The 18,023-nt window shown below is 44.4% G+C and overlaps 1 protein-coding gene across 1 annotated transcript in view; it reads right to left on the minus strand.

The window, feature by feature from the left end:
- Nucleotides 1-203: 203 nt before the first annotated feature.
- The window catches only part of thada (THADA armadillo repeat containing), a 109,373-nt gene continuing 91,553 nt past the window's right edge, over nt 204-18,023 (minus strand). Inside the window, exons 37-38 of the mRNA XM_084153487.1 lie at nt 1,258-1,439; nt 204-1,011 (exon numbers count right to left, since the gene is read on the minus strand). Coding sequence (XP_084009613.1) covers nt 691-1,011; nt 1,258-1,439 — 503 coding nt within the window. The 3' untranslated portion in view covers nt 204-690. The remainder of the gene's footprint in view (nt 1,012-1,257; nt 1,440-18,023) is intronic.

Here is an 18,023-nt window from a genome sequence, read left to right on the forward strand (position 1 = left end):
ATAAAAAATCCTACAATGTGATTTTCTGGATTTTTTTCTTCTCAATTTGTCTTTCATAGTTGACGTGTACCTATGATGAAAATTACAGGCCTCTCATCTTTTTAAGTGGGAGAACTTGCACAATTGGTGGCTGACTAAATACTTTTTTCCCCCACTGTACACATACCGTCCTGTGGTTGTTTTTATGAATCACGAGGCACATGAATTAGGCATCTTTAATTTGAAAAACAAAAACAAAACTCGAACATAAACACTTTCAGCAGTACATTCCCTTATAAAACAAATACATCCACCGCTGATTAAAATTTAAATGTTAGTCATTAAAATGTGTACTGCTTGCATAATTGTTCAAATCAAAATATTTATTGGAGTCTAAAAGTAGCGAGACCATTGATGTATTTCCAGACACTCCAGGCACTGAGTGATGTCTCATAGCTGAAAAATGTAATTCCATAAGTGTGGTTAATGCATCATACTCCAACCATTTTCCCCCATCCGTTATCTTGACAAGTGAATACTTTACAGAACTCCAACCTGCATTTCTATCGAGGGATGGTTCTGTATTGCGGGATTGTCTCAATCTACAAACCAAATCTACCTTTACTCTGGTCTTGAGCCCTGAAACTGACCAAGGATGTTAACTTACTAGTGGCTATGGTGTCTTAGACCAACATTGACCTTCCCTGGTCCTCAGCCTGACAGCCCAGTCTGTCTCAGGGTCCCCAGTATATCCAGAGCCAGTGTGGCCCTCTCCTGCTGCAGGGCCAGCCGGGTGTGCTCTATGCTGCAGGAGAACTGGGGCAGGGCTGGGAGGCCATCCAGAGCCTGCTGGGTGGCCAGGGATAGGGCCTCTGCCGAAAGTCTGAGCAGCTCTGCCTGGTTCTGGTTTAGAGCCTTCAGCCCTGGGGCCTTGAAGAGGACACCCAGGTGTCTGTGTAGCAGACGTGCCCACTGAACAGGCTCAGCCCAAAGGTTCAGATCGCCCTTCTCAAACAGTAATTCCTCTTCATCCTGTGCAGAGGAGATGAGAGTGAATGGAAGATGAGAACTAATGTGTTCAAATGGAAGGTGGAAGAGGGTAATGAATGGATCCAGATTGAATTAAGTTAATTTGATGCTTTAATGCATTTCAGAGATTGGTTGTAGAGGGATGAAGAAGAAGATACTCTGCCAAAGGGCATAGACATCAACTCCCCATTCCATCTCATCTCATCCAGTCGAATCCCAACTCTTTGGAAGGTGTGTGTTTCTCCTTACCAGGCCAGCTGCCTCTACTGTGGCTGTCTCTTGCTCCTGGTCTCCCTTGACGTCTCCCAGCAGCCACTCTGTCAGGGTGAGGATGCCCGTTGGCACCTGCCCCCACAGCTGGAACAGCTGGCATAGCAACCCCACACCCATGTCCAGGGCAACAGGTGGGCACACCGAGACACAGGCCACATCTAGGGACACAGGGGACAGAGTCAACAACAGGAGGTTGAGGTTCACATACCTATTTTCACATTCTGAGAATCTGGAGAAAAGCGAGAGGGGTAAGTATGGTTTGGAGAGCAGGGGAGTCTTTAGGGGCAACAGGCACCAGAAAGAGAAACACTGTTCTAGTACAATAGCACTGATGAAGCTATAATGTGGATGTTCTTTTGGTTCATAGCATCCGTTACCATAAGGCCCATAGAACACTAAATAAGGAGCGGGAGAGAAAAACAGCAGAGAAGTCTGCTCCCAATCGGTTGTCTCAAATCAAATCAAATCAAATCAAATTTTATTGGTCACATGCGCCGAATACAACAGGTGCAGACATTACAGTGAAATGCTTACTTACAGCCCTTAACCAACAGTGCATTTATTTTAAACAAAAAAAGTAAGAATAAAACAACAACAAAAAAGTGTTGAGAAAAAAAAGAGCAGAAGTAAAAAATAAAGTGACAGTAGGGAGGCTATATATACAATAGAATAAAGTGACAGTAGGGAGGCTATATATACAGGGGGGTACCGTTGCATAGTCAATGTGCGGGGGCACCGGCTAGTTGAGGTAATATGTACATGTGGGTAGAGTTAAAGTGACTATGCATAAATACTTAACAGAGTAGCAGCAGCGTAAAAAGGATGGGGTGGGGGGGCAGTGCAAATAGTCCGGGTAGCCATGATTAGCTGTTCAGGAGTCTTATGGCTTGGGGGTAGAAGCTGTTGAGAAGTCTTTTGGACCTAGACTTGGCACTCCGGTCTGACACAGGATCAATGCGAAGGTTATACAAAAGATTGATGCACTTTGGTCTTTATGTTCCAGACCAAGTGTGTGTTCTCTTCTGGACCTTGAACCCATTATGGGAAAGAAAGCTATAACTCATGTAAAAATAAATAAAAATAACACACACCAAGGGTTGAGCTGGGAAAGAGTGTATGGGAGAGAGCACAGGAAGTGTCTGAGTGAAAAGAAAGAGAAAATACGCCACTTTAGGCGGGAGGACATGACAGTATTAACACTCCTCCAACAACAGCCTCTAGCCATAGATTGAATGACTCCATGCATCAATTTGAAAGCTCTCTGCAACTGTGTGCATGTGTTGGTGTGTTTTTGTGCTATTATCCCATGACCATGCACTGCATAGCTGATAGCCGGAGATAACACAAGGGACTTCAAAAGTAATTCAGGCCTACCAGTCAAAACACTACCACCATTGGGGGGGGGGGGGGGAAGAGGGGCAGAGATGGGAGGAAAGCCTCACCTTAACCCCTATCAACATCCCCACACACCATCCCAAACCACCACCATCACCCTAGCCGTGCTGGGAATCCTGGCTGTTCAGGAGGATTTGGGTTTTCCCTTCTAAAAGGGGGTGTAAAACCAAGGGCTTGAGATTCAAGGAAGCCCACTCCGAACCTAAGAAGTTGTTGATTGTACGGTATTATCAGGGATTATGTGTGTTGAGCCAGAGTGGCATGTTCCTTTCTTGAACCAAAGTGTTGTGCCACCCCCTCTCTGGGTTGGCCCGGCTCTGGTGTCACCCCAGCCATTCATCCCAGAGGGGGAGAGAAGGTGACAGGCTTTACCGCTGGACCCGGGCCAGCGTGCTTCAAAACACAACCAGCCCCAAACATTAAGGCATAACAGGAAACTAGCCACTTATCAATTGATGGACTTTGGTGAGGTTTCACACTTCACTAAAAAGATTTCCCCTTGTCTGTCCTCGGCTTACAGTACACAACATCCACTACACTCCTCTCAGGGGATTGGCTTTCCACTGCTATTACTCGTGTGTGTGTGTGTGTGTGTGTGTGTGTGTGTGTGTGTGTGGTGGGGCAAGAGTGTCGGTGTTCGAGTGTGTTGTTTATGTGAGTAACAGTGTTTATCTAACGATCTTATCGAAGAGAAGACAGGGCAGCATATTCCTGTTGGTTAATGGGGCCGGCAGGGGGTGACAACCACTACTACATTTGGCACACTGTAAGCCTGTTGGCACTCAGTGGATAGAATAGGACAGGAGGTGTGGAGAGCAATCCAGGAGTATACACTATACAAAGTATATGGACTCCTGCAATTATAAATCTCATAATAACCTGCTCAGTAAAACGTATTCACTCTACCATAACATGACATGAGGAAAGGTACTGTATGGCATTGTATGAGCTACAGCTGCACTGGAAATAGATTTAGACTCATTTCAGAGAGATCAATGCCTGTTCCAAGTCCTGCCCTTCAGTCACGTCAATGGTATTTCGGGGTGAATTTTCCCATCCGCCTCATTTCTGCATCGGTACGCAGCCAGCAAGCTCTGTGCCATGTTTCGCTATGACACAGAGCTAGATCCCGGCAGGAAAGGAGGACGCTTAATTCCTGAAATCAATATGTGGTGGGAGTCTTCGGCTGGAACTAATTTTTTTTTTATGTTTGGAAATAAGGAAAGAGAGAAGGGAGCTTTGGTGTTCCGCAAATCTGCGACATAGCTTCTGCAGCTGGGGGGTGTCGGGTGTACCAATGACGGAGGGGGATTTTTGGGAGGGGGGCTGTAATGATCATGCTGTGTGTTGGAGTGTGAGGGGAGTTACACGCCCACACTCCATTCCGCTGCTCAGCCACCCACATCAGAGGGATAGGGGGCCTCAGTACGCCCCTTCTATGCCCAGTTTTAACCCACCTGGGCCCCTAACCTTGGGAACACACCGGCCCTTGCCCCGGCCCCTCCACCTGCATTTCTAACAAGGCCCTGCTCTGCTTAATCTTTCACTCTTCACAGCTCAGAGAAACAAGTCTGTTTTGAGTGCTGGTACACAAATGGTTAAAATCTTGGTTTACTACAGTGTATGGTTTTGTATACCTGTACCTATATGTCTACACACATTCACAGGCAGTAACACATACACACACACAAAAACACACACACACAGACAAACAAAAAACACACACACCAGGGTTTTGTGACCGGGAAGATTTTAATTTACCGTCCATTTGAGAAACTTACCGGAACCATATATGCATGTAACCCATTAGGGCATCCACCCAAGGTGCTCAGAATGACAGAAATCACACTTAGATTATGGTCATTTTAACAGAACATGCAGCTCCTGTAATGAAGCAGCCACTAAATCGTCATTTTCAAACCGAGATGCTGGTTATGGCATATGAGGAAGTCTTTCTAAAATAATTGCATCCACATTTCAAATGGTCGGATTTTGCCTAGGCTACTTTGAAGCAAGGTAAGACACGCCTCATTATATGAAGTAAAACATTCAGGTTACAAACAATTCAGTATCAGTTTTCAAAATGCATGCCACCAGCTCACATTGCAAAGTGGTGGGTGACATGCTGATAGCCTACCTCCCATTGCCTATGTACTTGAATGGTGAATGGGAGGCCGCTTCAATTACCAGTTGAGAATTTTTTTTTAAAAACTATTCTTAAAAATGGTGGACATCAAAACAGTTAACACGCAATTGCATTTAGAATTGCTGTGCTATGACTGGGCTTATATAAAAACACATTTCACTCCAGCAGAAACGCGCTGATGAGCTGCAGCAGCACTGGCACTGAGGTGATATTCCGCTCAAAATAGGCTCTTTATATGGTGCGCGTCACAAATAAGATACACTTCAAGACCAAAAGTATGTGGACACCTGTTTGTCGAACACCTCATTCCAAAATAATGGCCATTAATATGGAGTTGGTCCCCCCTATGCTGCTATAACAGCCTCCACTCTTCTGGAAAGGCTTTCCACTAGATGTTGGAACATTTCTGCGGGGACTTGCTTCCATTCAACCACAAGAGCATTAGTGAGGTTGGGTACTGATGTTGGGCGATTAGGCCTGGCTTGCAGTCGGCTTTCCAATTCATCCCAAAGGTGTTCGATGAGGTTGAGGTCAGGGCTCTGTGCAGGCCAGTCAAGTTCTTCCACACCGATCTCTGTATGGACCTCGCTTTGTACACGGGGGCATTGTCATGCTGAAACAGGAAAGGGCCTTCCTCAAAGTGTTGCCACAAAGTTGGAAGCACAGAATCGTCTAGAATGCCATTGTATGCTGTAGCGTTAAGATTTCCCTTCACTGGAACTAAGGGGCCTAGCCCGAACCATGAAAAACAGCCCCAGACCATTATTCCTCCTCCACCAAACATTACAGTTGGCACAATGCATTGGGCAGGTAGCGTTCTCCCAGATTCGTCTGTCGGACTGCCAGATGGTGAAGTGTGATTCATCACTCCCGAGAACACGTTTCCACTGCTCCAGTTCAATGGCGGCGAGCTTTACATCACTCCAACCAACGCTTGGCATTGCGCATGGTGATCTTAGGCTTGTGTGCGGCTGCTAGGCCATGGAAAACCATTACATGAAGCTCCCGACAAAAAGCTATTGTGCTGACATTGCTTCCAGAGGCAGTTTGGAAGTCGGTAGTGAGTTTTGCAACCGAGGACAGACGATTTTTACGCACTAAGCGCTTCAGCACTCGGCGGTCCCGTTCTGTGAGCTTGTGTGGCCTACCACTTCGCAGCTGAGCCGTTGTTGCTCTTAGACATTTCCACTTCACAATAACGGCACTTACAGTTCACCGGGGCAGTTCTAGCAGGGCAGAAATCTGACAAACTGACTTGTTGGAAAGGTGGCATCCTATGACGGTGCCACGTTGAAAGTCACTGAGCTCTTCAGTAAGGCCATTCTACTGCCAATGTTTGTCTATGGAGTTTGTATGGCTTTGTGCTCGATTTTATACACCTGTCAGCAACGGGTATGGCTGAAATAGCTGAATCTACTAATTTGAAGGGGTGTCCAAATACTTTTGTATATATAGTGTACATGTAGACTAATGAAAATAAACACGCGCCAATTTAGTTCCACTAAATTATACAAATTAGCCTACAGACCGATAAGCATTACGGTCAAATGTATTTCCATATAGCGAGTGTGCACACTGGTATTGGCACGTGGGCTCTAGCCAACTGCACACTTTATCTGCGTGCTGTTGGCTAGAATGCACATTTAGCCTACTTCGATATGATGGTTATTATATCAAGGCAGTGTCACAACCAGCCGTGACCGGGAGTCCCATAGGGCGGCGCACAATTGGCCCAGCGTCGTCCGGGTAAGGGGAGGGTTTGGCCGGGGGTACTTTACTTGGCTCATAGCGCTCTAGCGACTCCTTGTGGCGGGCAGGGCGCCTGCAGGCTGACTTCGGTCGTCAGTTAAACAGTGTTTCCTCTGACAAATTGGTGCAGCTGGGTCCCGGGTTCAGCGGGCGGGTGTCTCCCGAGCCCGTTGGGGAGTTGCAGTGATGAGACAAGATCGTAATTGGATCGCTATTGGATATCACGAAATTGAAAACTAATTATATATATATATATATAGAGAGAGAGAGAGTGGGGAGAACAAGTATTTGATACACTGGCGATTTTGCAAGTTTTCCTACTTACAAAGCATGTAGAGGTCTGTAATTTTTATCATAGGTACACTTCAACTGTGAGAGACGGAATCTAAAACAAAAATCCAGAAAATCACATTGTATGATTTCTAAGTAATTAATTTGCATTTTATTGCATGACAAAGTTTCGGATATTTTTTTTTATAACCCAACCCTGATCTGTTTGGAGAGCTCCTTGGTCTTCATGGTGCTGCTTGCTTGGTGGTGCCCCTTGCTTAGTGGTGTTGCAGACTCTGGGGCCTTTCAGAACAGGTGTATATATACTGAGATCATGTGACCGATCATGTGACACTTAATATTGCACACAGGTGGACTTTATTTAACTAATTATGTGACTTCTGAAGGTAATTGGTTGCATCAGATCTTATTTAGGGGCTTCATAGCAAGGGGGTGAATACATATGCACACACCACTTTTCCGTTATTTATTTTGTAGAATTTTTTGAAACAAGTTATTTTTTTCATTTCACTTCACCAATTTTGACTATTTTGTGTATGTTCATTACATGAAATCCAAATAAAAATCCATAAAAATTACAGGTTGTAATTCAACAAAATAGGAAAACGCCAAGGGGGATGAATACTTTTGCAAGGCACTGTAAGTATCGTGACGTCCCTGGCAATTCCCAGCCCTAATGAATGCTCCATTCATACATTACCAACCCAGGTTAAATGATTGAAGGATTCCCAGTTAAAACAGAACAAACCTGGTTTATAAGTGAAAAATCCTTTGCTACATCAGGATATCCTCCTACCATTGTGCTGCTGTAAATGAATGGACAGAGCAGCACACACACTTACATTACATAATATTGACGTTAATATTGATATGGGTTGAGAGTGTGGATTCAATGATGGTTCATTTATATATATCATTGACAAATGATGGTTCATTGAGAATGGCCTAGATAAAAACACAGGTCAGCACAGCCCATAACACCACTACTGTTTATGTTTTTCAGTCTGCAGAGAATCACACTTTATATCTGGACTAGGAGGTTGACAGTTCAATGCCACTGAGCTAATAGGTAACTAAATGCTAACCATTCTAAATTGAATAAACAATTATAACATCCACAACTACAGTCATAATCACCATAATTAACTTACATAAAGGTGCTACACATAGGATTTTTTGCCGGAGTGGGAGAAAGTAACTTAGTTGTAGTCACAATCTGGTTACCAAAAACGACAAACAATTATGCTTTAGCGTTTTTACATATTTATTAACTTACAGATATCTTCGGCACTACCCAAAATGCACTATTTCTCAACGTAATGTGGAGAACCAGTGCTACCTAGCTATTTAGTTCCAGCTGGCTAACTTTAGCTACTAGCCATGCTAGCATGTAATTACAATTCAAACCAAGTTTGGTGCTGGTGAGCTACTATGTACATCCACGAAGAAGAAACCATATAAATTAATGCGAAAAACTGCAACGCCTCTTCTCCTGTGCGTTTGGTAGTGGTAGTCGAGTAAGTGAGTGAGTGTTGTAGTAGATTTACGTCGTTTGTAGCTAGTGCAGTAATACCCGCATAGTGCTGTAATACCCACAAGGGCGGTGTTACGACTCATTTGTGGCCCAAAAACGACAAGCAAGCTTTGAAGTCGGAACGGTTTGTCCGGTTGAAGCGAGCAGATTGGAGTATGGGAACCCTGCGCATATCTACTTACACTACCAGTCGAAGGTCTGGACACACCTACTCATTTTCTTTATTTTTTACTATTCTTTACATTGTAGAATAATAGTGAAGAATTCAAAACTATGAAATTACACATATGGAATCATGTAGTAACAAAAAAAGTGTTAAACAAATCAAAATACATTTTATATTTGAGATTCTTCAAAGTAGCCACCCTTTGCCTTTATAACAGCTTTGCACACTTGGCATTCTCTCAACCAGCTTCATGAGGTAGTCACCTGGAATGCATTTCAATTAACAGGTGTGCATTCTTAAAAGTTAATTTGTGGAATTTATTTCCTTCTTAATGCGTTTGAGCCATATCAGTTGTGTTGTGACAAGGTAGGGGGGTATACAGAAGATAGCCCTATTTGGTAAAAGACCAAGTCCCTATTATGGCAAGAACAGCTCAAATAAGCAAAGCGAAACTACAGTCCATCATGACTTTAAGACATGAAGGTCAGTCAATACGGAACATTTCAAGAACTTTGAAAGTTTCTTCAAGTGCAGCCGCAAAGACAATCAAGCACTATGATGAAACTGGCTCTCATGAGGACCGCCACAGGAATGGAAGACCCAGAGTTACCTCTGCTGCAGAGGATAAGTTCATTAGAGTTACCAGCCTCAGAAACTGCAGCCCAAATAAATGCTTCAGAGTTCAAGTAACAGACACATCTCAACATCAACTGTTCAGAGGGGACTGTGTGAATCAGGCCTTCATGGTCGAATTGCTGCTAAGAAACCACTACTAAAGGACACCAATAAGAAGAAGAGACCTGCTTGGGCCAAGAAACACAAGCAATGGACATTAGACAGGTGGAAATGTGTCCTTTGGTCTGGAGTCCAAATTTGAGATTTTTGGTTCCAACCGCCGTGTCTTTGTGAGACACGTGTGGGTGAACGGATGATCTCTGCATGTGTAGTTCCCACCGTAAAGCATGGAGGAGGAGGTGTTATGGTGTGGGGGTGCTTTGCTGGTGACACTGTTTGTGATTTATTTAGAATTCAAGGCACACTTAACCAGCATGGCTACCACAGCATTCTGCAGCAATACGCCATCCCATCTGGTTTGGGCTTAGTGGGACTATTATTTGTTTTTCAACAGGACAATGACCCAACACACCTCCAGGCTGTGTATGGGCTATTTGACCAAGGAGGAGAGTGATGGAGTGCTGCATCAAATGACCTGGCCTCCGCAAACCACCAACCTCAACCCAATTGGGATGGTTTGGGATGAGTCGGACCGCAGAGTGAAGGAAAAGTGCTCAGCATATGTGGGAACTCCTTCAAGACTGTTGGAAAAGCATTCCAGGTGAAGCTGGTTGAGAGAATGCCAAGAGTGTGCAAAGCTGTCATCAAGGCAAATGGTGGCTATTTGAAGAATCTCAAATATAAAATATATTTAGATTTGTTTACCACTTCTATGGTTACTACATGATTCCATATGTGTTATTTCATAGTTTTGATGTCTTCACTAAATCAAATCAAATCAAACCAAACCACGAGCTAAACCACTTCTATGCTCGCTTCGAGGCAAGCAACACTGAAGCATGCATGAGAGCACCAGCTGTTCCGGATGACTATGTGATCACGCTCTCCGTAGCCGATGTGAGTAAGACTTTTAAGCAGGTCAACATTCACAAGGCCGCAGGGCCAGACGGATTACCAGGACGTGTACTCCGAGCATGTGCTGACCAACTGGCAAGTGTCTTCACTGACATTTTCAACATGTCCCTGACTGAGTCTGTAATACCAACATGTTTCAAGCAGACCACCATAGTCCCCGTGCCCAAGAACTCTAAGATAACCTGCCTAAATGACTACCGACCCGTAGCACTGACGTCTGTAGCCATGAAGTGCTTTGAAAGGCTGGTCATGGCTCACATCAACAGCATAATCCCAGAAACCCTAGACCCACTCCAATTTGCATACCGCCCCAACAGATCCACAGATGATGCAATCTCTATCGCACTCCACACTGCCCTTTCCCACCTGGACAAGAGGAACACCTACGTGAGAATGCTATTCATTGACTACAGCTCAGCATTCAACACCATAGTGCCCTCTAAGCTCATCACTAAGCTAAGGATCCTGGGACTAAACATCCGACTTCAACTGTACATCTGACTGTGTGTCTGTCATATGTGTTTCAATTAATAAAGTATGCCAGAGATTGGACCCTGGGACTAAACACCTCCCTCTGCAACTGGATCCTGGACTTCCTGACGGGCCACCCCAGGTGGTAAGGGTAGGTAACAACACATCAGCCACACTGTTCCTCAACACGGGGGCCCCTCAGGGTTGCATGCTCAGTCCCCTCCTGTACTCCCTGTTCACCCATGACTGCATGGCCAGGCACAACTCCAACACCATCATTAAGTTTGCCGACAACACAACAGTGGTAGGCCTGATCACCGACAACGATGAGACAGCCTATAGGGAGGAGGTCAGAGATCTGGCCGTGTGGTGCCAGGACAACAACCTCTCCCTCAACGTGACCAAGACAAAGGAGATGATTGTGGACTACAGGAAAAAAAAGAGGACTGAGCACGCCCCCATTCTCCTCGACGGGGCTGTAGTGGAACAGGTTGAGAGCTTCAAGTTCCTTGGTGTCCACATCACCAACGAACTATCATGGTCCAAACACACCAAGACAGTCGTGAAGAGGGCACGACAAAGCCTATTCCCCCTCAGGAGACTAAAAAGATTTGGCATGGGTCCTCAGATCCTCAAAAAATTCTACAGCTGCACCATCGAGAGCATCCTGACTGGTTGCATCACCGCCTGGTATGGCAACTGCTTGGCCTCCGACCGCAAGGCACTACAGAGGGTAGTGCGTACGGCCCAGTACATCACTGGGGCAAAGCTTCCTGCCATCCAGGACCTCTATACCAGGCGGTGTCAGAGGAAGGCCCTCAAAATTGTCAAAGACTCCAGCCACCCTAGTCATAGACTGTTCTCTCTGCTACCGCACGGCAAGCGGTACCGGAGTGCCAAGTCTAGGTCCAAAAGACTTCTCAACAGCTTCTACCCCCAAGCCATAAGACTCCTGAACAGCTAATCATGGCTACCCGGACTATTTGCACTGCCCCCCCACCCCATCCTTTTTACGCTGCTGCTACTCTGTTAAGTATTTATGCATAGTCACTTTAACTCTACCCACATGTACATATTACCTCAACTACCTCAACTAGCCGGTGCCCCCGCACATTGACTCTGCAACGGTACCCCCCTGTATATATAGCCTCCCTACTGTCACTTTATTTTACTTCTGCTCTTTTTTTCTCAACACTTTTTTTGTTGTTGTTTTATTCTTACTTTTTTTGTTTAAAATAAATGCACTGTTGGTTAAGGGCTGTAAGTAAGCATTTCACTGTAATGTCTGCACCTGTTGTATTCGGCGCATGTGACCAATAAAATTTGATTTGATTTGATTTGATTTGATTCAGAAAGAGACTGACTGAAACCAGGTGCTAAGCAGAGTGTGAATGTGAAGCCTGCAACATTATTTCCTCCTGACCTACTAGTACATCGTCAGTGTCAGCAGTGATGGGGAAAAAACCGGGTAAATTTAATGTGGATTTACCTCACTATATTGCTATTGGATTAGCTAGCTGACTCTCTTTCTGAAGGAGTCTTCTTGTCGGTAAGTCTCCGCTCTCTCTACTTTATATCTGCTGGGTTTTTTTTGTGTTCTGTGGGTTCCTGCCTGTGCTAGACTAGTTTTTATCTGGTTTACTACTTAGCTATGTCGACCGTGGTGGTTGTCTAGCTAGGCTAGTTTACTGGCTAGGCTAGCTAGCAGGCTAAAATAAACTTTAGCTGGCTTGCTTGCTGGCTAAGATACAATGTATATACAAAAGTATGTGGACACCCCTTCAAATTAGTGGATTCGGCTATTTCAGTCACACCCATTGCTGACAGGTGTATAAAATCGAGCACACAGCTATGCAATCTCCATACACAAATATTGGCAGTAGAATGGCATTACTGAAGAGCTCAGTGACTTTCAACGTGGCACCGTCATAGGATGCCACCTTTCCAACAAGTCAGTTCGTCAAATTTCTACCTTGCTAGAGCTGCCCTGGTCAACTGTAAGTGCTGTTATTGTGAAGTGGAAACGTCTAAGAGCAACAACGGCTCAGAACGGGACCGCAGAGTGCTGAAGCGCGTAAAAATTATCTGTCCTCGGTTGCAACACTCACTACCGACTTCCAAACTGCCTCTGGATGCAACGTCAGCACAATAACTGTTAGTCGGGAGCATCATGAAATTAGTTTCCATGGCCGAGCAGCCGCACAAAAGCCTAAGATCACCATGCGCAATGCCAAGCGTCGGCTGGAGTAGTGTAAAGCTCGCCGCCATTGGACTCTGAAGCAGTGGAAACGCGTTCTCGGGAGTGATGAATCACGCGTCACCATCTGGCAGTCCGACAGACAAATACGGGTTTGGCAGATGCCAGCAGAACGCTACCTGCCTCAATGCATAATGCCAACTGTAAAGCTTGGTGGAGGAGGAATAATGGACTGGGGCTGTTTTTCATGGTTTGGGCTAGGCTCCTTAACGCTAGAGCATACAATGACTATTCTGTGGAAACAGTTTGGGGAAGGACCTTTGCTGTTTCAGCATGACAATGACCCCGTGCACAAAGCGAGGTCCATACAGAAATGGTTTGTCGAGATCAGTGTGGAAGAACTTGACTGGCCTGCACAGAGCCCTGACCTCAACATCGAACACCTTTGGGATGAATTGGAACGCCAACTGCAAGACAGGCCTAATCGCCCAACATCAGTGCCTGACCTCACTAATGCTCGTGGCTGAATGGAAGAAAGTCCCCGCAGCAATGTTCCAACATCTAGTGGAAAGCCTTTCCAGAAGAGTGGAGGCTGTTATAGCAGCAAAGGGGGGACCAACTCCATATTAATGCCCATGACTTTGGAATGAGATGTTCCATGAGCAGGTGTTTACATACTTTTGGTCATGTAGTGTAACTGCATATACCGGTAACATTATTTGATAAATGGTTAGATGGCATTATGTATTTCCAAAACTGTGGTTTACTTTAATGTAGTTGTAAGCTAGGTGTTGATAGCAACTGGCTGACTCATGCAGTGCTAACGTAATGTTAGCAGGCTAGTAGGGCTAACATTAGCAGACTAGTTGGCTAGCAACCTTGCAAGCTGATTTGTAACAATAAATTGATAAAGTATTTGCTTGTAAGTTGCCTGAAAATGTAATTGAAACCAGTAGTCATGAGTGCAAACGATTTGGTTTAATATGAAGTTACACATTTTAACTTATTTCTGTTGGATTTTACATTATAGGGAATAGGCTGGCTTGCCGGGTCCTCCATATTACATCACACCCCCCAAATGTTTTTTCCGGCATGACTTCAGCATTCTTTGGAATTCTGATCATTAACTCAAAAAATAGAAAAAGTGAGGTGTAACTTTGCATTGGGACTTTTGATGCATATTCTAATGCAAATCCATATGTGGTAACGTTTATGCTACCTACCCTTTAATATTACTAGGGCTATGAGGAGTTTTTTCTGGTCAGGTCATGTGGTCAGGAAAAACCCTTGGCCCTGGTATAATATTTAACGACCCTTGTCCTTTGGTAGTGGGCGTGGCCTATGGCACGGTTTTAGATGTCCTTCTCTTGGCCGCAGAGACAGCATTTGACAGTTTTAAAGCTAGTTTCCTGCAATTCTACACGTTGCCATGGCTTATGCCTTGTTCTATCATTTTTTGAATTTCAGATTCTCCCTGACTGTTTAGTTTTTATTTTGGTGATTGTTAGTTCTCAAAGATGATCTTATATAAAAAAAATATTGCTAGATTATCTTTTCTACATACTTTATCTGGTTTTAGTCGTTTAAGTTTACACTGAACACTTTTCTTGGGTGGCGGCCACGATTTATGCATATAGAGGAAACAATGGGCTCCATTGTGGTTCAGGTGAGAACCAGGAAGGGCCTTATCAGGCTGAAAGGACTGTATACTATAGAATAAAATGTTGAAGGGCTGTTTTATCTCCCATACTTCTAAATGCATAACTAACTTGTAGAACTAAAGAAGGGAAGCGCTGCTAGGATACATAATAGTAGATCTTTGTAGATAGAAGGTGCTCTTTGGTAAAGGGGTTAATTGGTCATAAAAAATAAAAAACAAAGAGGACATGACTAACTTTCCAAGTCAATTGGCCATTACTGTGCTGGTGTTGACACTCTACCGTACCATCTATTGCACTACATTAGAAGTACACCCTATGTTGTTGGGTACTAACTCAAGTCCTCTTCCTTTATATACCACCCCTACGTTGAAATAGTATGTGGATATGAAGTAGAGGTAGAATATAACTGCTGGGGTCTACTGGTGTGAAGGGATAGGTTCTGATTCACATCCATATCAAAAGGCAGAGAGCTGTCATTACATGGCCTTGGTTCAACACTTCCACTACTTTACCCTGCTACATTACGTCGTAAACATGCCCCCATCCCCATTACAGTACCCTGTAGGCAGACTCGGTGGCTTGGCTGAATGTAGAGAGACACACACACACACACACACACACACACAAACTAGAACATTCTGTCGGTATAAATGTCAAAACATACAAAACCCTCCATATAGGACATCAACACACCGTGTCCCTTTAGAGCAGAGCAATGTAAGATCTGTAGAGTCCACGAAGAATTCTGACGCCCACACATCAGGGTTGAACTCTCAGGAAATGACTAGTGTGGTGAGGAGGGAGAAAGGACAGGGGATCCCCAAGACACACACACACAGCAATTATGTTCATTGTATTCCCATCCTGTTGTAGAAAAAGCTTATCAGTCTTAGTCATCTGGTTCGTATCTGACCCTGCTCGGCCCCAACGTACACATGGATGTATAGACATGGATGCTCTTTTGATTAGAGAGCAATGAGGAGATGTTATCAGTGGAGGCAGACGCAGGGACAATAAGGGTGGCTCCTGTGTTTTCACCAGGAGAAGAAGCTGGGAAAATAGAGGAAGTGTGTGTCTTGAGGAGAGGAAGTCACACTGAGTGGACGGATGTCAATACCAGGGGTTGGAGCCAGTTCAGGGAATAGAAACAAAAACTGGAAAATATAAATACCTTTTCTTTCGAGGAACAGAACCAGAACAAAAGTTACCTATACTGTTCCAGATCAGAACAGTTATTTTAAAAGCATGGGAACCAGTTAATAACATTCTGGTCATTTTTCCCCCCAGTTCTACAAAACACGGAACAAAGTGAACCCTCACTGTCACTCAGAAACGTATTCCAGTGTCTACCTGCCTGTTACCAGTGTGTGTGTAGGCTACCTGTCCCTCCCCTTCCTCCGAGAAATGGTCTACTGTAGCTACTGACGTTACAGGCATGATTCAGAAATTAGGGAGATATTTATTTTTATAAGAGAACAATGGATACACTTTTTCAATGCTAGTTAATAACCCTTTAGAACCCATAGTGACTGTCGATGGCCTTTCTTTAAAATTACTATAGTGGCTGCGAAGGGCCTTGTTTTTCTAACAATATCTGCGTCAATATCACAACAACCTCTTATGGTATTTGCGTGGCTGTTGTCCTCAACCAGAAACAGGGTATGCTGTCATTTACATTTACATTTTAGTCATTTAGCAGACGCTCTTATCCAGAGCGACTTACAATTAGTGAGTGCATTCATAATTTTTTTATTTTTCATACTGGCCCCCTGTGGGAATCGAACCCACAACCCTGGCGTTGCAAACGCCATGCTCTACCAACTGAGCTACATCCCTGCCGGCTTCCCTCCCCTACCCTGGACGACGCTGGGCCAATTGTGTGCCACCCCATGGGTCTCCCGGTCGTGGCCGGCTACAACAGAGCCTGGATTCGAACCAGGATCTCTAGTGGCACAGCTAGCACTGCGATGCAGTGCCTTAGACCACTGCGCCACTCGGGAGTCATTTGAATTTTCAACGTTTTTGTTTACTTCGTTACTCAAAATGATGGCGCTGAAGCAGGCGACGACTTTTCACAGTGAAAGAGGCTGTATCTACAGTATGTTGGTTGATGATACGGATTCGGACACGTCCTTGCACTTTGAAAAGCGATGATGTCGAGGTGAGTGAAATAAGTAAAGAGCAGATATACACTACCGGTCAAAAGTTTTAGAACACCTACTCATTCAAGGGTTTTTCTTTATTTTTTACTATTTTCTACATTGTAGAATAATAGTGAAGATATCAAAACTATGAAATAACACATATGGAATCATGTAGTAACCAAAAAGGTGTTATTTTAGATTCTTCAAATAGCCACCCTTTGCCTTGATGACAGCTTTGCACATTCTTGGCATTCTCTCAACAAGCTTCATGAGGTAGTCACCGGGAAAGCATTTCAATTAACAGGTGTGCCTTCTTAAAAGTTAATTTGTGGAATATATTTCCTTCCTAATGCGTTTGAGCCAATCAGTTGTGTTGTGACGAGGTAGGGGGGTATACAGAAGATGGTCTTTTACCAAATAGGGCTAAGTCCATATTATGGCAAGAACAGCTCAAATAAGCAAAGCGAAACTACAGTCCATCATTACTTTAAGACATGAAGGTCAGTCAATACGGAACATTTCAAGAACTTTGAAAGTTTCTTCAAGTGCAGTCGCAAAGACAATCAAGCACTATGATGAAACTGGCTCTCATGAGGACCGCCACAGGAATGGAAGACCCAGAGTTACCTCTGCTGCAGAGGATAAGTTCATGAGAGTTACCAGCCTCAGAAACTGCAGCCCAAATAAATGCTTCACAGAGTTTAAGTCACAGACACATCTCAACATCAACTGTTCAGACGAGACTGTGTGAATTAGGCCTTCCTGGCCGAATTGCTGCAAAGAAACCACTACTAAAGGACACCAATAAGAATAATAGTCTTGCTTGGGCCAAGAAACACGAGCAATGGACATTAGACCGGTGGAAATGTGTCCTTTGGTCTGGAGTCCAAATTTGAGATTTTTGGTTCCAACCACTGTGTCTTTGTGAGAAGTGGTGTGGGTGAACGGAGTATCTCTGCATGTGTAGTTCCCACCGTAAAGCATGGAGGAGGTGGTGTTATGGTGTGGGGGTGCTTTGCTGGTGACACTGTCTGTGATTTATTTAGAATTCAAGGCACACTAAACCAGCATGGCTACCACAGCATTCTGCAATGATACACCATCCCATCTGGTTTGGGCGTAGTGGGACTATCATTTGTTTTTCAACAGGACAATAACCCAACACACCTCCAGGCTGTGGAAGGGCTATTTTACGAAGAAGGAGAGTGATGGAGTGCTGCATCAGATGACCGCGCCTCAATAATCCCCCAACCTCAACCAAATTGAGATGGTTTTTGGGATGAGTCGGACCACAGAGTGAAGGAAAAGCAGCCAACAAGTGCTCAGCATATGTGGGAA

The sequence above is a fragment of the Coregonus lavaretus genome, assembly GCF_964263955.1.
Source record: "Coregonus lavaretus genome assembly, chromosome: 36".
NCBI lineage: Eukaryota > Metazoa > Chordata > Actinopteri > Salmoniformes > Salmonidae > Coregonus > Coregonus lavaretus.